General features: G+C 49.6%; 2 protein-coding genes across 3 annotated transcripts in view; one reads left to right on the top strand and one right to left on the bottom strand.

Moving 5' to 3' along the window:
• The window catches only part of LOC124275605 (probable ATP-dependent RNA helicase DHX58), a 48609-nt gene extending 30795 nt beyond the window's left edge, over positions 1-17814 (bottom strand). Inside the window, exons 1-2 of the mRNA XM_046711209.1 lie at positions 17690-17814; positions 17213-17337 (exon numbers count right to left, since the gene is read on the bottom strand). Coding sequence (XP_046567165.1) covers positions 17213-17336 — 124 coding nt within the window. The 5' untranslated portion in view covers position 17337; positions 17690-17814. The remainder of the gene's footprint in view (positions 1-17212; positions 17338-17689) is intronic.
• A 3570-nt stretch (positions 17815-21384) lies between these two features.
• LOC124275593 (solute carrier family 49 member A3-like) overlaps positions 21385-22179 on the top strand; it is a 46908-nt gene continuing 46113 nt past the window's right edge. For both annotated transcript variants that reach the window (XM_046711198.1, XM_046711190.1), the window contains exon 1: positions 21385-21544. In XM_046711198.1, coding sequence (XP_046567154.1) covers positions 21386-21544 — 159 coding nt within the window. In that variant the 5' untranslated portion in view covers position 21385. The remainder of the gene's footprint in view (positions 21545-22179) is intronic.

The following is a 22179-nucleotide window of genomic DNA, read 5'->3' as shown; positions in this document are numbered from 1 at the left end:
AGTTGATGGCGGGGACGTCTGAAGGGGTAGAGCCACACTTCCTCACCAACCCCGAGACTCACTTAGCATCACGATATTTCTATGGCCCAAGATGATGGCGGGGACGTATGAAGGGGGTAGAGGCACACTTCCTCACGAACCCCGAGACTCACTTAGCATCACGATATTTCTATGGCCCAAGATGATGGCGGTGAAGTCTGAAGGGGTAGAGCCACACTTCCTCACGAACCCCAGACTCACTTAGCATCACGATATTTCAATTGCCCTAGGTGATGGCGGGGAAGTCTGAAGCGGTAGAGGCACACTTCCTCACGAACCCTGGGGCTCACTTAGCATCACGATATTTCTATGGCCGAATATGATGGCGGTGAAGTCTGAAGGTGTAAAGGCACACTTCCTCACGAACCCTGAGACTCACTTAGCATCACGATATTTTTATGGCCCTAGGTGATGGCGGGGACGTCTGTAGGGGTAGAGCAACACTTCCTCACGGACCCTGAGACACACTTAGCATCACGATATTTCTATGGCTCTAGTTGATGGCGGGGACGTCTGAAGGGGTAGAGCCACACTTCCTCACCAACCCCGAGACTCACTTAGCATCACGATATTTCTATGGCCTTAGGTGATGGCGGGGACGTATGAAGGGGGTAGAGGAACACTTCCTCACGGACCCCGAGACTCACTTAGTATCACGATATTTCTATGGCCCAAGATGATGGCGGTGAAGTCTGAAGGGGTAGAGGCACACTTCCTCACGGACCCTGAGACTCACTTAGCATCACGATATTTCTATGGCCCTAGTTGATGGCGGGGACGTCTGAAGGGTAGAGCCACACTTCCTCACCAACCCCGAGACTCACTTAGCATCACGATATTTCAGTGGCCCTAGGTGATGGTGGGACGTCTGAAGGGGTAGAGCCACACTTCCTCACGAACCCTGAGGCTCACTTAGCATCACGATATTTCTATGGCCCTAGGTGATGGCGGGGACGTCTGAAGGGGTAGAGGCACACTTCCTCACGAACCCCAAGACTCACTTAGCATCAAGATATTTATATGGCCCTAGGTGATGGCGGGGACGTCCGAAGGGGCTAGAGGCACACTTCCTCACGAACCCTGAGACACACTTAGCATCACGATATTTCTATGGCTCTAGTTGATGGCGGGGACGTCTGAAGGGGGTAGAGGAACACTTCCTCACGGACCCTGAGACTCACTTAGTATCACGATATTTCTATGACCCAAGATGATGGCGGTGAAGTCTGAAGGGGTAGAGGCACACTTCCTCACGGACCATGAGACTCACTTAGCATCAAGATATTTCTATGGCCCAAGATGATGGCGGGGAAGTCTGAAGGGGTAGAGTCACACTTCCTCTGAACCCCGGGACTCACTTTGCATCACGATATTTCAGTGGCCCTAGGTGATGGTGGGGAAGTCTGAAGGGGTAGACCCACACTTCCTCACGAATCCCAGACTCACTTAGCATCACGATATTTCAAGTGCCCTAGGTGATGGCGGGGAAGTCTGAAGCGGCAGAGCCACACTTCCTCACGAACCCCAAGACTCACTTAGCATCACGATATTTCTATGGCCCTAGGTGATGGTGGGGAAGTCTGAAGGGGTAGAGCCACACTTCCTCAGCAACCCCGAGACTCACTTAGCATCAAGATATTTCTATGGCCCTAGGTGATGGTGGGGACGTATGAAGGGGGTAGAGGAACACTTCCTCACGGACCCCGAGACTCACTTAGTATCACGATATTTCTATGGCCCAAGATGATGGCGGTGAAGTCTGAAGGGGTAGAGGCACACTTCCTCACGGACCCTGAGACTCACTTAGCATCACGATATTTCAATGGCCCAAGATGATGGCAGGGAAGTCTGAAGGGGTAGACCCACACTTCCTCACAAACCCCAGACTCACTTAGCATCACGATATTTCTATTGCCCAACGTGATGGCGGGGAAGTCTGAAGGGGTAGAGCCACACTTCCTCACGAACCCAAAACTCACTTAGCATCTCGATATTTCTATGGCCGAAGATGATGGCCGGGACGTATGAAGGGGGTAGAGGCAGACTTCCTCACAAACCCAGAGACTCACTTAGCATCACGATATTTCAATTGCCCTAGGTCATGGCGGGGAAGTCTGAAGGGGTAAAGGCACACTTCCTCACGAACACTGAGACTCACTTAGCATCACGATATTTTTATGGCCCTAGGTGATGGCGGGGACGTCTGAAGGGGTAGAGCCACACTTCCTCACGAACCCCGAGACTCACTTAGCATCACGATATTTCAGTGGCCCTAGGTGATGGTGGGGAAGTCTGAAGGGGTAGAGCCACACTTCCTCACGAACCCCAAGACTCACTTAGCATCAAGATATTTATATGGCCCTAGGTGATGGCGGGGACGTCCGAAGGGGGTAGAGGCACACTTCCTCACCAACCCTGAGACACACTTAGCATCATGATATTTCTATGGCTCTAGTTGATGGCGGGGACGTCTGAAGGGGTAGAGCCACACTTCCTCGCCAACCCCGAGACTCACTTAGCATCACGATATTTATATGGCCTTAGGTGATGGCGGGGACGTATGAAGGGGGTAGAGGAACACTTCCTCACGGACCCCGAGACTCACTTAGTATCACGATATTTCTATGGCCCAAGATGATGGCGGTGAAGTCTGAAGGGGTAGAGGCACACTTCCTCACGGACCCTGAGACTCACTTAGCATCACGATATTTCTATGGCTCTAGTTGATGGCGGGGACGTCTGAAGGGGTAGAGCCACACTTCCTCACCAACCCCGAGACTCACTTAGCATCACGATATTTCAGTGGCCCTAGGTGATGGTGTGGACGTCTGAAGGGGTAGAGCCACACTTCCTCACGAACCCTGAGGCTCACTTAGCATCACGATATTTCTATGGCCCTAGGTGATGGCGGGGACGTCTGAAGGGGTAGAGGCACACTTCCTCACGAACCCCAAGACTCACTTAGCATCAAGATATTTATATGGCCCTAGGTGATGGCGGGGACGTCCGAAGGGGCTAGAGGCACACTTCCTCACGAACCCTGAGACACACTTAGCATCACGATATTTCTATGGCTCTAGTTGATGGCGGGGACGTCTGAAGGGGGTAGAGGAACACTTCCTCACGGACCCTGAGACTCACTTAGTATCACGATATTTCTATGACCCAAGATGATGGCGGTGAAGTCTGAAGGGGTAGAGGCACACTTCCTCACGGACCCTGAGACTCACTTAGCATCAAGATATTTCTATGGCCCAAGATGATGGCGGGGAAGTCTGAAGGGGTAGAGTCACACTTCCTCTGAACCCCGGGACTCACTTTGCATCACGATATTTCAGTGGCCCTAGGTGATGGTGGGGAAGTCTGAAGGGGTAGACCCACACTTCCTCACGAATCCCAGACTCACTTAGCATCACGATATTTCAAGTGCCCTAGGTGATGGCGGGGAAGTCTGAAGCGGCAGAGCCACACTTCCTCACGAACCCCAAGACTCACTTAGCATCACGAAATTTCTATGGCTCTAGTTGATGGCGGGGACGTCTGAAGGGGTAGAGCCACACTTCCTCACCAACCCCAAGACTCACTTAGCATCACGATATTTCAGTGGCCCTAGGTGATGGTGGGGAAGTCTGAAGCGGTAGAGGCACACTTCCTCACGAACCCTGAGGCTCACTTAGCATCACGATATTTCTATGGCCCTAGGTGATGGCGGGGAAGACTGAAGCGGTAGAGGCACACTTCCTCATGAACCCTGAGGCTCACTTAGCATCACGATATTTCTATGGCCCTAGGTGATGGAGGTGACGTCTGAAGGGGTAGAGCCACACTTCCTCACCAACCCCAAGACTCACTTAGCATCACGATATTTCTATGGCCCAAGATGATGGCAGGGAAGTCTGAAGGGGTAGACCCACACTTCCTCACAAACCCCGAGACTCACTTAGCATCACGATATTTCTATGGCCGAAGATGATGGCGGTGAAGTCTGAAGGGGTAGAGGCACACTTCCTCACGAACCCTGAGACTCACTTAGCATCACAATATGTTTATGGCCCTAGGTGATGGCGGGGACGTCTGAAGGGGTAGAGTCACACTTCCTCACGGACCCTGAGACACATTTAGCATCACGATATTTCTATGGGTCTAGTTGATGGCGGGGACGTCTGAAGGGGTAGAGCCACACTTCCTCACCAACCCCGAGACTCACCTAGCATCACGATATTTCTATGGCCCAAGATGATGGCGGGGACGTATGAAGGGGGTAGAGGCACACTTCCTCACGAACCCCGAGACTCACTTAGCATCACGATATTTCTATGGCCCAAGATGATGGCGGGGAAGTCTGAAGGGGTAGAGCCACACTTCCTCACGAACCCCAGACTCACTTAGCATCACGATATTTCAATTGCCCTAGGTGATGGCGGGGAAGTCTGAAGCGGTAGAGGCACACTTCCTCACGAACCCTGGGGCTCACTTAGCATCACGATATTTCTATGGCCGAATATGATGGCGGTGAAGTCTGAAGGTGTAAAGGCACACTTCCTCACGAACCCTGAGACTCACTTAGCATCACGATATTTTTATGGCCCTAGGTGATGGCGGAGACGTCTGTAGGGGTAGAGCAACACTTCCTCACGGACCCTGAGACACACTTAGCATCACGATATTTCTATGGCTCTAGTTGATGGCGGGGACGTCTGAAGGGGTAGAGCCACACTTCTTCACAAACCCCGAGACTCACTTAGCATCACGATATTTCAGTGGCCCTAGGTGATGGTGGGGAAGTCTGAAGCGGTAGAGGCACACTTCCTCACGAACCCTGAGGCTCACTTAGCATCACGATATTTCTATGGCCCTAGGTGATGGCGGGGAAGTCTGAAGCGTAGAGAGGCACACTTCCTCACCTAACCCTGAGACTCACTTAGCATCATGATATTTCTATGGCCCTAGGTGATGGCGGGGACGTCTGAAGGGGTAGAGGCACACTTCCTCACGAACCCCAAGACTCACTTAGCATCACGATATTTCTATGGCCCTAGGTGATGGCGGGGGACGTCCTGAAGGGGGTAGAGGCACACTTCCTCATGAACCCCGAGACACACTTAGCATCACGATATTTCTATGGCTCTAGTTGATGGCGGGACGTCTGAAGGGGTAGAGCCACACTTCCTCACACAGAACCCCGAGACTCACTTAGCATCAAGATATTTCTATGGCCCTAGGTGATGGTGGGGACGTCTGAAGGGATAGAGGAACACTTCCTCACGGACCCTGAGACTCACTTAGTATCACGATATTTCTATGGCCCAAGATCATGGCGGTGAAGTCTGAAGGGGTAGAGGCACACTTCCTCACGGACCCTGAGACTCACTTAGCATCACGATATTTCTATGGCCCAAGATGATGGCGGGGAAGTCTGAAGGGGTAGACCCACACTTCCTCACAAACCCCAGACTCACTTAGCATCACGATATTTCTATTGCCCAACGTGATGGCGGGGAAGTCTGAAGCGGTAGAGGCACACTTCCTCACGAACCCTGAGGCTCACTTAGCATCACGATATTTCTATGGCCGAAGATGATGGCGGGGACGTATGAAGGGGGTAGAGGCAGACTTCCTCACAAACCCCAAGACTCACTTAGCATCACGATATTTCAATTGCCCTAGGTCATGGCGAAGTCTGAAGGGGTAAAGGCACACTTCCTCACGAACACTGAGACTCACTTAGCATCACGATATTTTTATGGCCCTAGTTGATGGTGAGGACGTCTGAAGGGGTAGACCCACACTTCCTCACGAATCCCAGACTCACTTAGCATCACGATATTTCAGTGGCCCTAGGTGATGGTGGGGAAGTCTGAAGCGGCAGAGCCACACTTCCTCACGAACCCCAAGACTCACTTAGCATCACGAAATTTCTATGGCCCTAGGTGATGGTGGGGAAGTCTGGAGGGCTAGAGCCACACTTCCTCACAAACCCCGAGACTCACTTAGCGTCACGATATTTCAATTGCCCTAGGTGATGGCGGGGAAGTCTGAAGGGGTAGAGGCACACTTCCTCAGGAACCCTGAGGCTCACTTAGCATCAAGATATTTCTATGGCCCTAGGTGATGGCGGGGACGTCTGAAGGGGGTAGAGGCACACTTCCTCACGAACCCTGAGACACACTTTGCATCACGATATTTCTATGGCTCTAGTTGATGGCGGGGACGTCTGAAGGGGTAGAACCACACTTCCTCGCCAACCCCGAGACTCACTTAGCATCAAGATATTTCTATGGCCCTAGGTGATGGCGGGGATGTATGAAGGGGGTAGAGGAACACTTCCTCACGGACCCTGAGACTCACTTAGTATCACGATATTTCTATGACCCAAGATGATGGCGGTGAAGTCTGAAGGGGTAGAGGCACACTTCCTCACGGACCCTGAGACTCACTTAGCATCAAGATATTTCTATGGCCCAAGATGATGGCGGGGAAGTCTGAAGGGGTAGAGTCACACTTCCTCTGAACCCCGGGACTCACTTTGCATCACGATATTTCAGTGGCCCTAGGTGATGGTGGGGAAGTCTGAAGGGGTAGACCCACACTTCCTCACGAATCCCAGACTCACTTAGCATCACGATATTTCAAGTGCCCTAGGTGATGGCGGGGAAGTCTGAAGCGGCAGAGCCACACTTCCTCACGAACCCCAAGACTCACTTAGCATCACGAAATTTCTATGGTCCTAGGTGATGGTGGGGAAGTCTGAAGGGCTAGAGCCACACTTCCTCACAAACCCCAGACTCACTTAGCATCCACGATATTTCAATTGCCCTAGGTGATGGCGGGGGAAGTCTGAAGGGTAGAGGCACACTTCCTCACCTAACCCTTAGGGCTCACTTATCATCACGATATTTCTATGGCTGTAGTTGATGGCAGGGACGTCTGAAGGGGTAGAGCCATACTTCCTCACAGAACCCCTGAGACTCACTTAGCATCACGATATTTCTATGGCCCAAGATGATGGCGGGACGTCTGAAGGGGTAGAGGCACACTTCTTCCTCTAAACCCCAGACTCACTTAGCATCACGATATTTTGTGGCCCAAGATGATGGCATGTGAAGTCTGAAGGGTAGAGGCACACTTCCTCACGGACCCTGAGACTCACTTAGCATCACGATATTTCTATGGCCCAGATGATGGCGGGGAGTCTGAAGGGTAGAGCCACACTTCCTCACAAACCCCAGACTCACTTAGCGTCACGATATTTCTATGGCCCTAAGTGATGGCGGGGAAGTCTGAAGCGGTAGAGGCACACTTCCTCACGAACCCTGAGGCTCACTTAGCATCACGATATTTCTATGGCCCTAGGTGATGGCGGGGACGTCTGAAGGGGCAGAGCTACACTTCGTCACGAACCCCGATCCACTTAGCATCACGATATTTCTATGGCCCTAGGTGATGGCGGGGACGTATGAAGGGGGTTGAGGCACACTTCCTCACGAACCCTGAGACACACATAGCATCAAGATATTTCTATGGCCCAACGTGATGGCAGGGAAGTCTGAATGGGTAAAGCCACACTTCCTCATGGACCCCGAGACTCACTTAGCATCACGATATTTCTATGGACCTAGGTAATGGCAGGAAAGTCTGAATGGGTTGAGCCACACTTCCTCATGGACCCTGAGACTCACTTAGCATCACGATATTTCTATGGACCTAGGTAATGGCAGGAAAGTCTGAAGGGGTAGAGCCACACTTCCTCACAAACCCAGAGACTCACTTAGCATCACGATATTTCAATTGCCCTAGGTGATGGCGGGGAAGTCTGAAGGGGTAAAGGCACACTTCCTCACGAACACTGAGACTCACTTAGCATCACGATATTTTTATGGCCCTAGGTGATGGCGGGGACGTCTGAAGGGGTAGAGCCACACTTCCTCACGAACCCCGAGACTCACTTAGCATCACGATATTTCAGTGGCCCTAGGTGATGGTGGGGAAGTCTGAAGGGGTAGAGCCACACTTCCTCACGAACCCCAAGACTCACTTAGCATCAAGATATTTATATGGCCCTAGGTGATGGCGGGGGACGTCGGAAGGGGTAGAGGCACACTTCCTCACCAACCCTGAGACACACTTAGCATCATGATATTTCTATGGCTCTAGTTGATGGCGGGGACGCCTGAAGGGTAGAGCCACACTTCCTCGCCAACCCCGAGACTCACTTAGCATCAATGATATTTCTATGGCCTTAGGTGATGGCGGGACGATGAAGGGGGTAGAGGAACACTTCCTCACGGACCCCGAGACTCACTTAGTATCACGATATTTCTATGGCCCAAGATGATGGCGGTGAAGTCTGAAGGGGTAGAGGCACACTTCCTCACGGACCCTGAGACTCACTTAGCATCACGATATTTCTATGGCTCTAGTTGATGGCGGGGGCGTCTGAAGGGTAGAGCCACACTTCCTCACCAACCCCGAGACTCACTTAGCATCACGATATTTCAGTGGCCCTAGGTGATGGTGTGGACGCCTGAAGGGGTAGAGCCACACTTCCTCACGAACCCTGAGGCTCACTTAGCATCACGATATTTCTATGGCCCTAGGTGATGGCGGGGACGTCTGAAGGGGTAGAGGCACACTTCCTCACGAACCCCAAGACTCACTTAGCATCAAGATATTTATATGGCCCTAGGTGATGGCGGGACGTCCGAAGGGGCTAGAGGCACACTTCCTCACGAACCCTGAGACACACTTAGCATCACGATATTTCTATGGCTCTAGTTGATGGCGGGGACGTCTGAAGGGGGTAGAGGAACACTTCCTCACGGACCCTGAGACTCACTTAGTATCACGATATTTCTATGACCCAAGATGATGGCGGTGAAGTCTGAAGGGGTAGAGGCACACTTCCTCACGGACCCTGAGACTCACTTAGCATCAAGATATTTCTATGGCCCAAGATGATGGCGGGGAAGTCTGAAGGGGTAGAGTCACACTTCCTCACCAACCCCAAGACTCACTTATCATCACGATATTTCAGTGGCCCTAGGTGATGGTGGGGAAGTCTGAAGCGGTAGAGGCACACTTCCTCACGAACCCTGAGGCTCACTTAGCATCACGATATTTCTATGGACCTAGGTGATGGCGGGGAAGACTGAAGCGGTAGAGGCACACTTCCTCATGAACCCTGAGGCTCACTTAGCATCACGATATTTCTATGGCCCTAGGTGATGGAGGTGACGTCTGAAGGGGTAGAGCCACACTTCCTCACCAACCCCAAGACTCACTTAGCATCACGATATTTCTATGGCCCAAGATGATGGCAGGGAAGTCTGAAGGGGTAGACCCACACTTCCTCACAAACCCCGAGACTCACTTAGCATCACGATATTTCTATGGCCGAAGATGATGGCGGTGAAGTCTGAAGGGGTAGAGGCACACTTCCTCACGAACCCTGAGACTCACTTAGCATCACAATATGTTTATGGCCCTAGGTGATGGCGGGGACGTCTGAAGGGGTAGAGTCACACTTCCTCACGGACCCTGAGACACATTTAGCATCACGATATTTCTATGGGTCTAGTTGATGGCGGGGACGTCTGAAGGGGTAGAGCCACACTTCCTCACCAACCCCGAGACTCACCTAGCATCACGATATTTCTATGGCCCAAGATGATGGCGGGGGGCGATGAAGGGGTAGAGGCACACTTCCTCACTGAACCCCGAGACTCACTTAGCATCACGATATTTCTATGGCCCAAGATGATGGCGGTGAAGTCTGAAGGGGTAGAGCCACACTTCCTCACGAACCCCAGACTCACTTAGCATCACGATATTTCAATTGCCCTAGGTGATGGCGGGGAAGTCTGAAGCGGTAGAGGCACACTTCCTCACGAACCCTGGGGCTCACTTAGCATCACGATATTTCTATGGCCGAATATGATGGCGGTGAAGTCTGAAGGTGTAAAGGCACACTTCCTCACGAACCCTGAGACTCACTTAGCATCACGATATTTTTATGGCCCTAGGTGATGGCGGAGACGTCTGTAGGGGTAGAGCAACACTTCCTCACGGACCCTGAGACACACTTAGCATCACGATATTTCTATGGCTCTAGTTGATGGCGGGGACGTCTGAAGGGGTAGAGCCACACTTCTTCACAAACCCCGAGACTCACTTAGCATCACGATATTTCAGTGGCCCTAGGTGATGGTGGGGAAGTCTGAAGCGGTAGAGGCACACTTCCTCACGAACCCTGAGGCTCACTTAGCATCACGATATTTCTATGGCCCTAGGTGATGGCGGGGAAGTCTGAAGCGGTAGAGGCACACTTCCTCACGAACCCTGAGGCTCACTCAGCATCATGATATTTCTATGGCCCTAGGTGATGGCGGGGACGTCTGAAGGGGTAGAGGCACACTTCCTCACGAACCCCAAGACTCACTTAGCATCACGATATTTCTATGGCCCTAGGTGATGGCGGGGACGTCTGAAGGGGGTAGAGGCACACTTCCTCATGAACCCCGAGACACACTTAGCATCACGATATTTCTATGGCTCTAGTTGATGGCGGGGACGTCTGAAGGGGTAGAGCCACACTTCCTCACCAACCCCGAGACTCACTTAGCATCAAGATATTTCTATGGCCCTAGGTGATGGTGGGGACGTATGAAGGGGGTAGAGGAACACTTCCTCACGGACCCCGAGACTCACTTAGTATCACGATATTTCTATGGCCCAAGATCATGGCGGTGAAGTCTGAAGGGGTAGAGGCACACTTCCTCACGGACCCTGAGACTCACTTAGCATCACGATATTTCTATGGCCCAAGATGATGGCGGGAAGTCTGAAGGGGTAGACCCACACTTCCTCACAAACCCCAGACTCACTTAGCATCACGATATTTCTATTGCTCAACGTGATGGCGGGGAAGTCTGAAGCGGTAGAGGCACACTTCCTCACGAACCCTGAGGCTCACTTAGCATCACGATATTTCTATGGCCGAAGATGATGGCGGGGACGTATGAAGGGGGTAGAGGCAGACTTCCTCACAAACCCCAAGACTCACTTAGCATCACGATATTTCAATTGCCCTAGGTCATGGCGGGAAGTCTGAAGGGGTAAAGGCACACTTCCTCACGAACACTGAGACTCACTTAGCATCACGATATTTTTATGGCCCTAGTTGATGGTGAGGACGCCTGAAGGGGTAGACCCACACTTCCTCACGAATCCCAGACTCACTTAGAGCATCACGATATTTCAGTGGCCCTAGGTGATGGTGGGGAAGTCTGAAGCGGCAGAGCCACACTTCCTCACGAACCCCAAGACTCACTTAGCATCACGAAATTTCTATGGCCCTAGGTGATGGTGGGGAAGTCTGGAGGGCTAGAGCCACACTTCCTCACAAACCCCGAGACTCACTTAGCGTCACGATATTTCAATTGCCCTAGGTGATGGCGGGGAAGTCTGAAGGGGTAGAGGCACACTTCCTCAGGAACCCTGAGGCTCACTTAGCATCAAGATATTTCTATGGCCCTAGGTGATGGCGGGGACGTCTGAAGGGGGTAGAGGCACACTTCCTCACGAACCCTGAGACACACTTTGCATCACGATATTTCTATGGCTCTAGTTGATGGCGGGGACGTCTGAAGGGGTAGAACCACACTTCCTCGCCAACCCCGAGACTCACTTAGCATCAAGATATTTCTATGGCCCTAGGTGATGGCGGGGATGTATGAAGGGGTAGAGGAACACTTCCTCACGGACCCTGAGACTCACTTAGTATCACGATATTTCTATGAACCAAGATGATGGCGGTGAAGTCTGAAGGGTAGAGGCACACTTCCTCACGGACCCTGAGACTCACTTAGCATCAAGATATTTCTATGGCCCAAGATGATGGCAGGGAAGTCTGAAGGGTAGAGTCACACTTCCTCTGAACCCCGACTCACTTTGCATCACGACATTTCAGTGGCCCTAGGTGATGGTGGGGAAGTCTGAAGGGGTAGACCCACACTTCCTCACCTAATCCCAGACTCACTTAGCATCACGATATTTCAAGTGCCCTAGGTGATGGCGGGAAGTCTGAAGCTGCAGAGCCACACTTCCTCACGAACCCCAAGACTCACTTAGCATCACGAAATTTCTATGGCCCTAGGTGATGGTGGGGAAGTCTGAAGGGCTAGAGCCACACTTCCTCACAAACCCCAGACTCACTTAGCGTCACGATATTTCAATTGCCCTAGGTGATGGCGGGGAAGTCTGAAGGGGTAGAGGCACACTTCCTCACGAACCCTTAGGCTCACTTATCATCACAATATTTCTATGGCTGTAGTTGATGGCAGGGACGTCTGAAGGGGTAGAGCCATACTTCCTCACGAACCCCGAGACTCACTTAGCATCACGATATTTCTATGGCCCAAGATGATGGCGGGGACGTATGAAGGGGGTAGAGGCACACTTCTTCACGAAACCCCGAGACTCACTTAGCATCACGATATTTTTGTGGCCCAAGATGATGGCGTGAAGTCTGAAGGGGTAGAGGCACACTTCCTCACGGACCCTGAGACTCACTTAGCATCACGAAATTTCTATGGCCCAGGATGATGGCGGGGAAGTCTGAAGGGGTAGAGCCACACTTCCTCACAAACCCCAGACTCACTTAGCATCACGATATTTCTATGGCCCTAAGTGATGGCGGGAAGTCTGAAGCTGTAGAGGCACACTTCCTCACTCTAACCCTGAGGCTCACTTAGCATCACGATATTTCTATGGCCCTAGGTGATGGCGGGACGCCTGAAGGGGCAGAGCTACACTTCACTCCAAACCCCGATCCACTTAGCATCACGATATTTCTATGGCCCTAGGTGATGGCGGACGATGAAGGGGTTGAGGCACACTTCCTCACGAACCCTGAGACACACATAGCATCACGATATTTATATGGCCCAACGTGATGGCAGGGAAGTCTGAATGGGTAAAGCCACACTTCCTCATGGACCCCGAGACTCACTTAGCATCACGATATTTCTATGGACCTAGGTAATGGCAGGAAAGTCTGAATGGGTTGAGCCACACTTCCTCATGGACCCTGAGACTCACTTAGCATCACGATATTTCTATGGACCTAGGTAATGGCAGGAAAGTCTGAAGGGGTAGTCCCACACTTCCTCACAAACCCCAGACTCACTTAGCATCACGATATTTCTATTGCCCAACGTGATGGCGGGGAAGTCTGAAGCGGTAGAGGCACACTTCCTCACGAACCCTGAGGCTCACTTAGCATCACGATATTTCTATGGCCGAAGATGATGGCGGGGACGTATGAAGGGGGTAGAGGCAGACTTCCTCACAAACCCCAAGACTCACTTAGCATCACGATATTTCAATTGCCCTAGGTCATGGCGGGGAAGTCTGAAGGGGTAAAGGCACACTTCCTCACGAACACTGAGACTCACTTAGCATCACGATATTTTTATGGCCCTAGTTGATGGTGGGGACGTCTGAAGGGGTAGACCCACACTTCCTCACGAATCCCAGACTCACTTAGCATCACGATATTTCAGTGGCCCTAGGTGATGGTGGGGAAGTCTGAAGCGGCAGAGCCACACTTCCTCACGAACCCCAAGACTCACTTAGCATCACGAAATTTCTATGGCCCTAGGTGATGGTGGGGAAGTCTGGAGGGCTAGAGCCACACTTCCTCACAAACCCCGAGACTCACTTAGCGTCACGATATTTCAATTGCCCTAGGTGATGGCGGGGAAGTCTGAAGGGGTAGAGGCACACTTCCTCAGGAACCCTGAGGCTCACTTAGCATCAAGATATTTCTATGGCCCTAGGTGATGGCGGGGACGTCTGAAGGGGGTAGAGGCACACTTCCTCACTTAACCCTGAGACACACTTAGCATCACGATATTTCTATGGCTCTAGTTGATGGCGGGGACGTCTGAAGGGGTAGAACCACACTTCCTCGCCAACCCCGAGACTCACTTAGCATCAAGATATTTCTATGGCCCTAGGTGATGGCGGGGACGTATGAAGGGGGTAGAGGAACACTTCCTCACGGACCCTGAGACTCACTTAGTATCACGATATTTCTATGACCCAAGATGATGGCGGTGAAGTCTGAAGGGGTAGAGGCACACTTCCTCACGGACCCTGAGACTCACTTAGCATCAAGATATTTCTATGGCCCAAGATGATGGCGGGAAGTCTGAAGGGGTAGAGTCACACTTCCTCTGAACCCCGGGACTCACTTTGCATCACGATATTTCAGTGGCCCTAGGTGATGGTGGGGAAGTCTGAAGGGGTAGACCCACACTTCCTCACGAATCCCAGACTCACTTAGCATCACGATATTTCAAGTGCCCTAGGTGATGGCGGGGAAGTCTGAAGCGGCAGAGCCACACTTCCTCACGAACCCCAAGACTCACTTAGCATCACGAAATTTCTATGGCCCTAGGTGATGGTGGGGAAGTCTGAAGGGCTAGAGCCACACTTCCTCACAAACCCCAGACTCACTTAGCGTCACGATATTTCAATTGCCCTAGGTGATGGCGGGGAAGTCTGAAGGGGTAGAGGCACACTTCCTCACCTAACCCTTAGGCTCACTTTATCATCACGATATTTCTATGGCTGTAGTTGATGGCAGGGACGTCTGAAGGGGTAGAGCCATACTTCCTCACGAACCCCGAGACTCACTTAGCATCACGATATTTCTATGGCCCAAGATGATGGCGGGGACGTATGAAGGGGGTAGAGGCACACTTCTTCACGAAACCCCGAGACTCACTTAGCATCACGATATTTTTGTGGCCCAAGATGATGGCGGTGAAGTCTGAAGGGGTAGAGGCACACTTCCTCACGGACCCTGAGACTCACTTAGCATCACGATATTTCTATGGCTCTAGTTGATGGCGGGGACGTCTGAAGGGGTAGAACCACACTTCCTCGCCAACCCCGAGACTCACTTAGCATCAAGATATTTCTATGGCCCTAGGTGATGGCGGGGACGTATGAAGGGGGTAGAGGAACACTTCCTCACGGACCCTGAGACTCACTTAGTATCACGATATTTCTATGACCCAAGATGATGGCGGTGAAGTCTGAAGGGGTAGAGGCACACTTCCTCACGGACCCTGAGACTCACTTAGCATCAAGATATTTCTATGGCCCAAGATGATGGCGGGAAGTCTGAAGGGGTAGAGTCACACTTCCTCTGAACCCCGGGACTCACTTTGCATCACGATATTTCAGTGGCCCTAGGTGATGGTGGGGAAGTCTGAAGGGGTAGACCCACACTTCCTCACGAATCCCAGACTCACTTAGCATCACGATATTTCAATTGCCCTAGGTGATGGCGGGGAAGTCTGAAGCGGCAGAGCCACACTTCCTCACGAACCCCAAGACTCACTTAGCATCACGAAATTTCTATGGCCCTAGGTGATGGTGGGGAAGTCTGAAGGGCTAGAGCCACACTTCCTCACAAACCCCAGACTCACTTAGCGTCACGATATTTCAATTGCCCTAGGTGATGGCGGGGAAGTCTGAAGGGGTAGAGGCACACTTCCTCACGAACCCTTAGGCTCACTTATCATCACGATATTTCTATGGCTGTAGTTGATGGCAGGGACGTCTGAAGGGGTAGAGCCATACTTCCTCACGAACCCCGAGACTCACTTAGCATCACGATATTTCTATGGCCCAAGATGATGGCGGGGACGTATGAAGGGGGTAGAGGCACACTTCTTCACGAAACCCCGAGACTCACTTAGCATCACGATATTTTTGTGGCCCAAGATGATGGCGGTGAAGTCTGAAGGGGTAGAGGCACACTTCCTCACGGACCCTGAGACTCACTTAGCATCACGATATTTCTATGGCCCAGGATGATGGCGGGGAAGTCTGAAGGGGTAGAGCCACACTTCCTCACAAACCCCAGACTCACTTAGCATCACGATATTTCTATTGCCCTAAGTGATGGCGGGGAAGTCTGAAGCGGTAGAGGCACACTTCCTCACGAACCCTGAGGCTCACTTAGCATCACGATATGTCTATGGCCCTAGGTGATGGCGGGGACGTCTGAAGGGGCAGAGCTACACTTCGTCACGAACCCCGATCCACTTAGCATCACGATATTTCTATGGCCCTAGGTGATGGCGGGGACGTATGAAGGGGGTTGAGGCACACTTCCTCACGAACCCTGAGACACACATAGCATCACGATATTTCTATGGCCCAACGTGATGGCAGGGAAGTCTGAATGGGTAAAGCCACACTTCCTCATGGACCCCGAGACTCACTTAGCATCACGATATTTCTATGGACCTAGGTAATGGCAGGAAAGTCTGAATGGGTTGAGCCACACTTCCTCATGGACCCTGAGACTCACTTAGCATCACAATATTTTTATGGCCCTAGGTGATGGCGGGGAAGTCTGAAGGGGTAGAGCCACACTTCCTCACGGGCCCCGGGACTCACTTAGCATCACGATATTTCAGTAGCCCTAGGTGATGGTGGGGAAGTCAGAAGGGGTAGAGCCACACTTCTTCACGAACCCCGGGACTCACTTAGCATCACGATATTTCTATGGCCCTAGGTGATGGCGGGGAAGTCTGAAGGGGTAGAGCCACACTTCCTCACGAACCCAAAACTCACTTAGCATCTCGATATTTTAGTGGCCCTAGGTGATGGCGGGGAAGTCAGAAGGGGCAGAGCCACACTTCCTCACGGTCCCCGGGACTCACTTAGCATCACGATATTTCAATGGCCCTAGGTGATGGTGGGGAAGTCTGAAGGGGTAGAGTCACACTTCCTCACGAACCCCAGACTCACTTAGCATCACGATATTTCTATGGCCCTAGGTGATGGCAGGGAAGTCTGAAGGGGTTAAGCCACACTTCCTCATTGACCCCGAGACTCACTGACCATCACTATCTTTCTATGGCCCTAGGTGATGGCGGGGATAAAACACGAAAATATAGATTGGACGGTTATAGTGAGAGGCTCTGATGATTGCGTTTCCCTATGCCCAGATCGCTGTTCATGCTATCAGCCACTCGAGGCTACACACGTGACCAGTGACATAGCCTGGACTGACGTCCTGGTTCCGTGACACGACTAGATCACTCGGTGATTGACTGCATGTAGCAAGGTGCTAGACAGAGTTACTCACGGTCGACGTTCATGTTATCCATGACTGTAGATGGGACGAGACATCTCTCAAAGGTTTCCCTACACATCTGAATCAGTTCCGTCTGATACCCTAGAGTGTCCCTTCCCTGGTCGCTGGTGGCCATCCTGTTATCAAACAACCATACACAGTTCGTGTAGTACACAGTTACTGTAATAAGTACCTGAAAATTTTACTTAAGTTAAGGCAAACAAGTAACTGTTTGTATTGGTGTGCATCCAGCGCCACCGAAGTCTGTCATGCCTAACGCCATTGCCCGGGAGTGAATATTGAACTATTATATCTGATAACAGATCAAGTAGACCACTGCAGAAATTTTATTTTTTTCATGAAACTGAACCCAGAAAAACTCAAGTATAACCAGCCATACTCCACCATGAAACCAGCATAAAAACCATAAGAGCAGCTTTGTGTATTGCGTAGTGAGAGATTCCACAGACAATGTAAGTCAACACCTACCTTATTCGTGCAGGTGCAAATATTCGCACAGACAACTGACTCAGGACTGAAGGCCTAATCGTAGTTTCTACACTTTTGTTTGCTGTCAAAACAGCCACTGCTTTCAGTTCTGTATTTGTTATCGAAGTTCTGGGAAAAGCTGATTGTTCTAAAAATAGCTACTTGTACTTTCCGATCTATAAATATGATCACCGTGGCACGCTCAGAACACTCTGACATTGATATTTCATTTGAGGATTTTATGTCCGCCTCGCTTGAATAGCTCAACTTGTTCACATTTACGAAAACTTACGATTTAAGTCAGTGGACAACAACTCGGGTTATTCTTACATTGCTATCAATCTGGACTGACTACAGCCAAGGTGTGGAAGGTAAACATATTATGGTGTGATGTGCCGCAGATTGTGTGCTACAAAGGTAATGTAATAAATCCAGATTACACAGTGAGGGCTAAGGCGTTGGTACAAGCTCACTGGATACTATTTGGAGATTTTGGACAAGCTGAATTAGATGGCTAACGAACTGTGGAGAGGTGGTGGTTTGAGAGGACTGATTTGACATGTGCTTTTCACTTATCTCCACCAGTATAATAACCAGGCTATCAGATATATTGCCCATGGTGATTGTACGTTGGTTAAACTTCCCTCCGGTTGATCTACGCATTTAAAAGTTTCACTCGAGGTGTAGTATGGCCACGCAAGATCTGTAAGACACCGAGTAAATAGTATCACTGGAGGTACAGTATGACCACACAAGATCTGTAAGACACCCAGTAAATAGTATCACTGGAGGTACAGTATGGCCACACAAGATCTGTAAGACACCCAGTGAATAGTATCACTGGAGGTGCAGTATGGCCACACAAGATCTGTCAGACACCCAGTAAATAGTATCACTGGAGGTACAGTATGACCACACAAGATCTGTAAGACACCCAGTAAATAGTATCACTGGAGGTGCAGTATGGCCACACAAGATCTGTAAGACACCCAGTAAATAGTATCACTGGAGGTGTAGTATGGCCACACAAGATCTGTAAGACACCCAGTAAATAGTATTACTGGAGGTGCAGTATGACCACACAAGATCTGTAAGACACCCAGTTAATAGTATCACTGGAGGTACAGTATGGCCACACAAGATCTGTCAGACACCCAGTTAATAATATCACTGGAGGTGTAGTATGGCCACACAAGATCTGTCAGACACCCAGTAAATAATATCACTGGAGGTGCAGTATGGCCACACAAGATCTGTAAGACACCCAGTAAATAGTATCACTGGAGGTGCAGTATGGCCACACAAGATCTGTCAGACACCCAGTTAATAGTATCACTGGAGGTGTAGTATGGCCACACAAGATCTGTAAGACACCCAGTAAAAAGTATCACTGGAGGTGCAGTATGACCACACAAGATCTGTAAGACACCCAGTAAATAGTATCACTGGAGGTGTAGTATGGCCACACAAGATCTGTCAGACACCCAGTAAATAGTATCACTGGAGGTGTAGTATGGCCACACAAGATCTGTAAGACACCCAGTAAATAGTATCACTGGAGATGCAGTATGGCCACACAAGATCTGTAAGACACCCAGTAAATAGTATCACTGGAGGTGCAGTATGGCCACACAAGATCTGTCAGACACCCAGTTAATAATATCACTGGAGGTGTAGTATGGCCACACAAGATCTGTCAGACACCCAGTAAATAATATCACTGGAGGTGCAGTATGGCCACACAAGATCTGTAAGACACCCAGTAAATAGTATCACTGGAGGTGCAGTATGGCCACACAAGATCTGTCAGACACCCAGTTAATAGTATCACTGGAGGTGTAGTATGGCCACACAAGATCTGTCAGACACCCAGTAAATAGTATCACTGGAGGTGCAGTATGACCACACAAGATCTGTAAGACACCCAGTAAATAGTATCACTGGAGGTGTAGTATGGCCACACAAGATCTGTCAGACACCCAGTAAATAGTATCACTGGAGGTGTAGTATGGCCACACAAGATCTGTAAGACACCCAGTAAATAGTATCACTGGAGATGCAGTATGGCCACACAAGATCTGTAAGACACCCAGTAAATAGTATCACTGGAGGTGCAGTATGGCCACACAAGATCTGTAAGACACCCAGTTAATAATATCACTGGAGGTGTAGTACGGCCACACAAGATCTGTAAGACACCCAGTAAATAGTTTTTAGGATCAGTCAAATCAGCTGTTGCCATATTATTGGACCTTTACACAGCCACGACGTACGGCACATTGCCCGTATCCATGAGATGTGTTCGGCCACAAGGTTTCGATACCTGTGGAATACCATCAGGCCCTGGCGCAGTAGTAGGTTTTGACTATTTCAATACTTTTTTCAGACAATCAAGCGTGATTACATACAACAATGGCGACCTTATTGTGTCCTGTACACTATCATTAAGCTCCTCTACCCATAGTTCCTCGAGGCTGCCGGGCATAGACCACAGCTGTCTCCAAAAACTTTCAATGGAATCCACGGTGAGAACTTTACACATTAATACCATTGGTTGTATTAAGCTGCTTGTAAACAAATTCATCACATTGAAATAGTTTATTTTGGTTTTCATAAATAAAGTCTTGCCCCACTTTCTGTCAAAATTGCCCTCAAAGGAATCACGGCACTTTTGTGTGTTGCCACGGATAAGTACACTGTGTACGTAAGGAAGAATAATGCAAACGATCATTTGCAATTTCGGGTCTGTTACTACTGTTGGAACTGAGGTTCGTGCAAATGCGCCTGACAAATTATAGTTAGTTCACCTGGTTCAGGGTTAAGTGTCTGAATCTCAAATTTCACTGGGGCACCTTTTTAGTAAATATGGAATAATAATGTATGTTTCGACAGAGACCATATACCGGTATATGGTCTCTGGTTTCGATGATACTAGATTACATATTTTCAAATACACATAGTCTACATAGATCTGATTGTGTCAGACATGATAATGCCAGATTCACTAATACCACCATGTCCCAATGCTTTCCTTATCTTGGTATAGCTGGAATATTGCTGAGTGCGGCGTAAAACTAAACTAAGTGAGTGAGTTGGGTTTTACGCCGCTTTTTAGCAATATTCAAGCAATATCATGGCAGGAGACACCAGAAATGGGATTCACACAGTGTAACCATGCGGGGAATTGAACCCGGGCCTTCGGCGTGACGAGCCAATGCTTTAACCACTGGACTACCCCACCGCCCCTGTCTGGGTCTAGGGTATCTAATGATTTTACATTATTTGTGCAAGCCATGTTACATGAAGCGAATTCTTAATGGGATTAGAAACTCACTACCCCGGAATATATTTTGATTAAAGAATGACGAATTCTAGAGACGAAAATAACAATTTGTTTCAATCTTACCAGAGACCATATAATATGGTCTCTGATCTTATACATATCGTACGAAAACCTACATGAATACCTTTGTAGGAAATAACTATTGGGTAGCATGGATATGTTACCATAAGTGATTTCAATTTGTTCATTACATCGATAGACACTAAGTCAAACTTTAAAAGAAACCACCCACTGAATTAATCCGTTTGTGTCCTTTATTGAGGAAACCTCGTCCATAGATATGATCCCGTAAGTTGCCGAGTCCCTCACTATACAGAGTCATGTGATTCGTGGTAACCACGTGACAGTCCAAGATGGCGGGCGACACTCACAATCCTGACAGACAGTCACTCTCGTCTAGAACGATTACAGATATTCATTACAGACCCTTGATGCAGCCAGAATACACACTGTACTCTAGAAGATGGTACATCGTCTTAGTTGTGTGTGTTGTCAATATGGCGAACGCCTTGGTGAGGAAATATACCTTTTTATAACATCCCTTCTGAAAATAAATTCAAGTGTTTTGGTTGTCAGGAAGTGACCATGTGTGGGACGGTTAATGCCATACCATGGTCTCCGAGGTCATCGGTCGTGTTGAAACATGACAACATAAGTATGGTGGACATCTCACTATTTATATTGTAGTCTAATGTCATTTCGAAATTTGACCGTGTGCGAAATACGCTCTTAATGCGCGAGTAAAAGACCCAAATCATCGTCATCGAAATTTGACGCCAAATATACACGCAAGTAATAGCCATGATAAGGATTTTATATTCTGTATGAATGAATGGAATTATTGTGAATCTTCAGTGCCTTCTCTGTCAGATGTTGAAGATTTTACCAATGACAACAATCCTCGACTATATATATGGTTCACCGTTATCTGTTTACTTGAAGTAGTGCACTTTACCCTACACACTTTTCTGGATTTTTAGTGAGGGCTACATGGAGGATTGAACTCACTTTAGCTTGGCTAAAGGGTTAATCTGATTACTTTGTCATTTGGGTGTAGCCTGCCCTCATTCTAACACAACTAGCCCCGAGGGTGGAAGAGTGAAGCCAGATTACTTCCCTGTTTCAGAATGCTTGGGAGTTGGTGTCA

The sequence above is a fragment of the Haliotis rubra genome, unplaced genomic scaffold, assembly GCF_003918875.1.
Source record: "Haliotis rubra isolate DU_JTF1 unplaced genomic scaffold, ASM391887v1 Scf1049, whole genome shotgun sequence".
NCBI classification, from domain to species: Eukaryota; Metazoa; Mollusca; class Gastropoda; order Lepetellida; family Haliotidae; genus Haliotis; species Haliotis rubra.
Note: the sequence above shows the minus strand (reverse complement) of the source record. Positions and strands in the feature narration are given on the sequence as shown.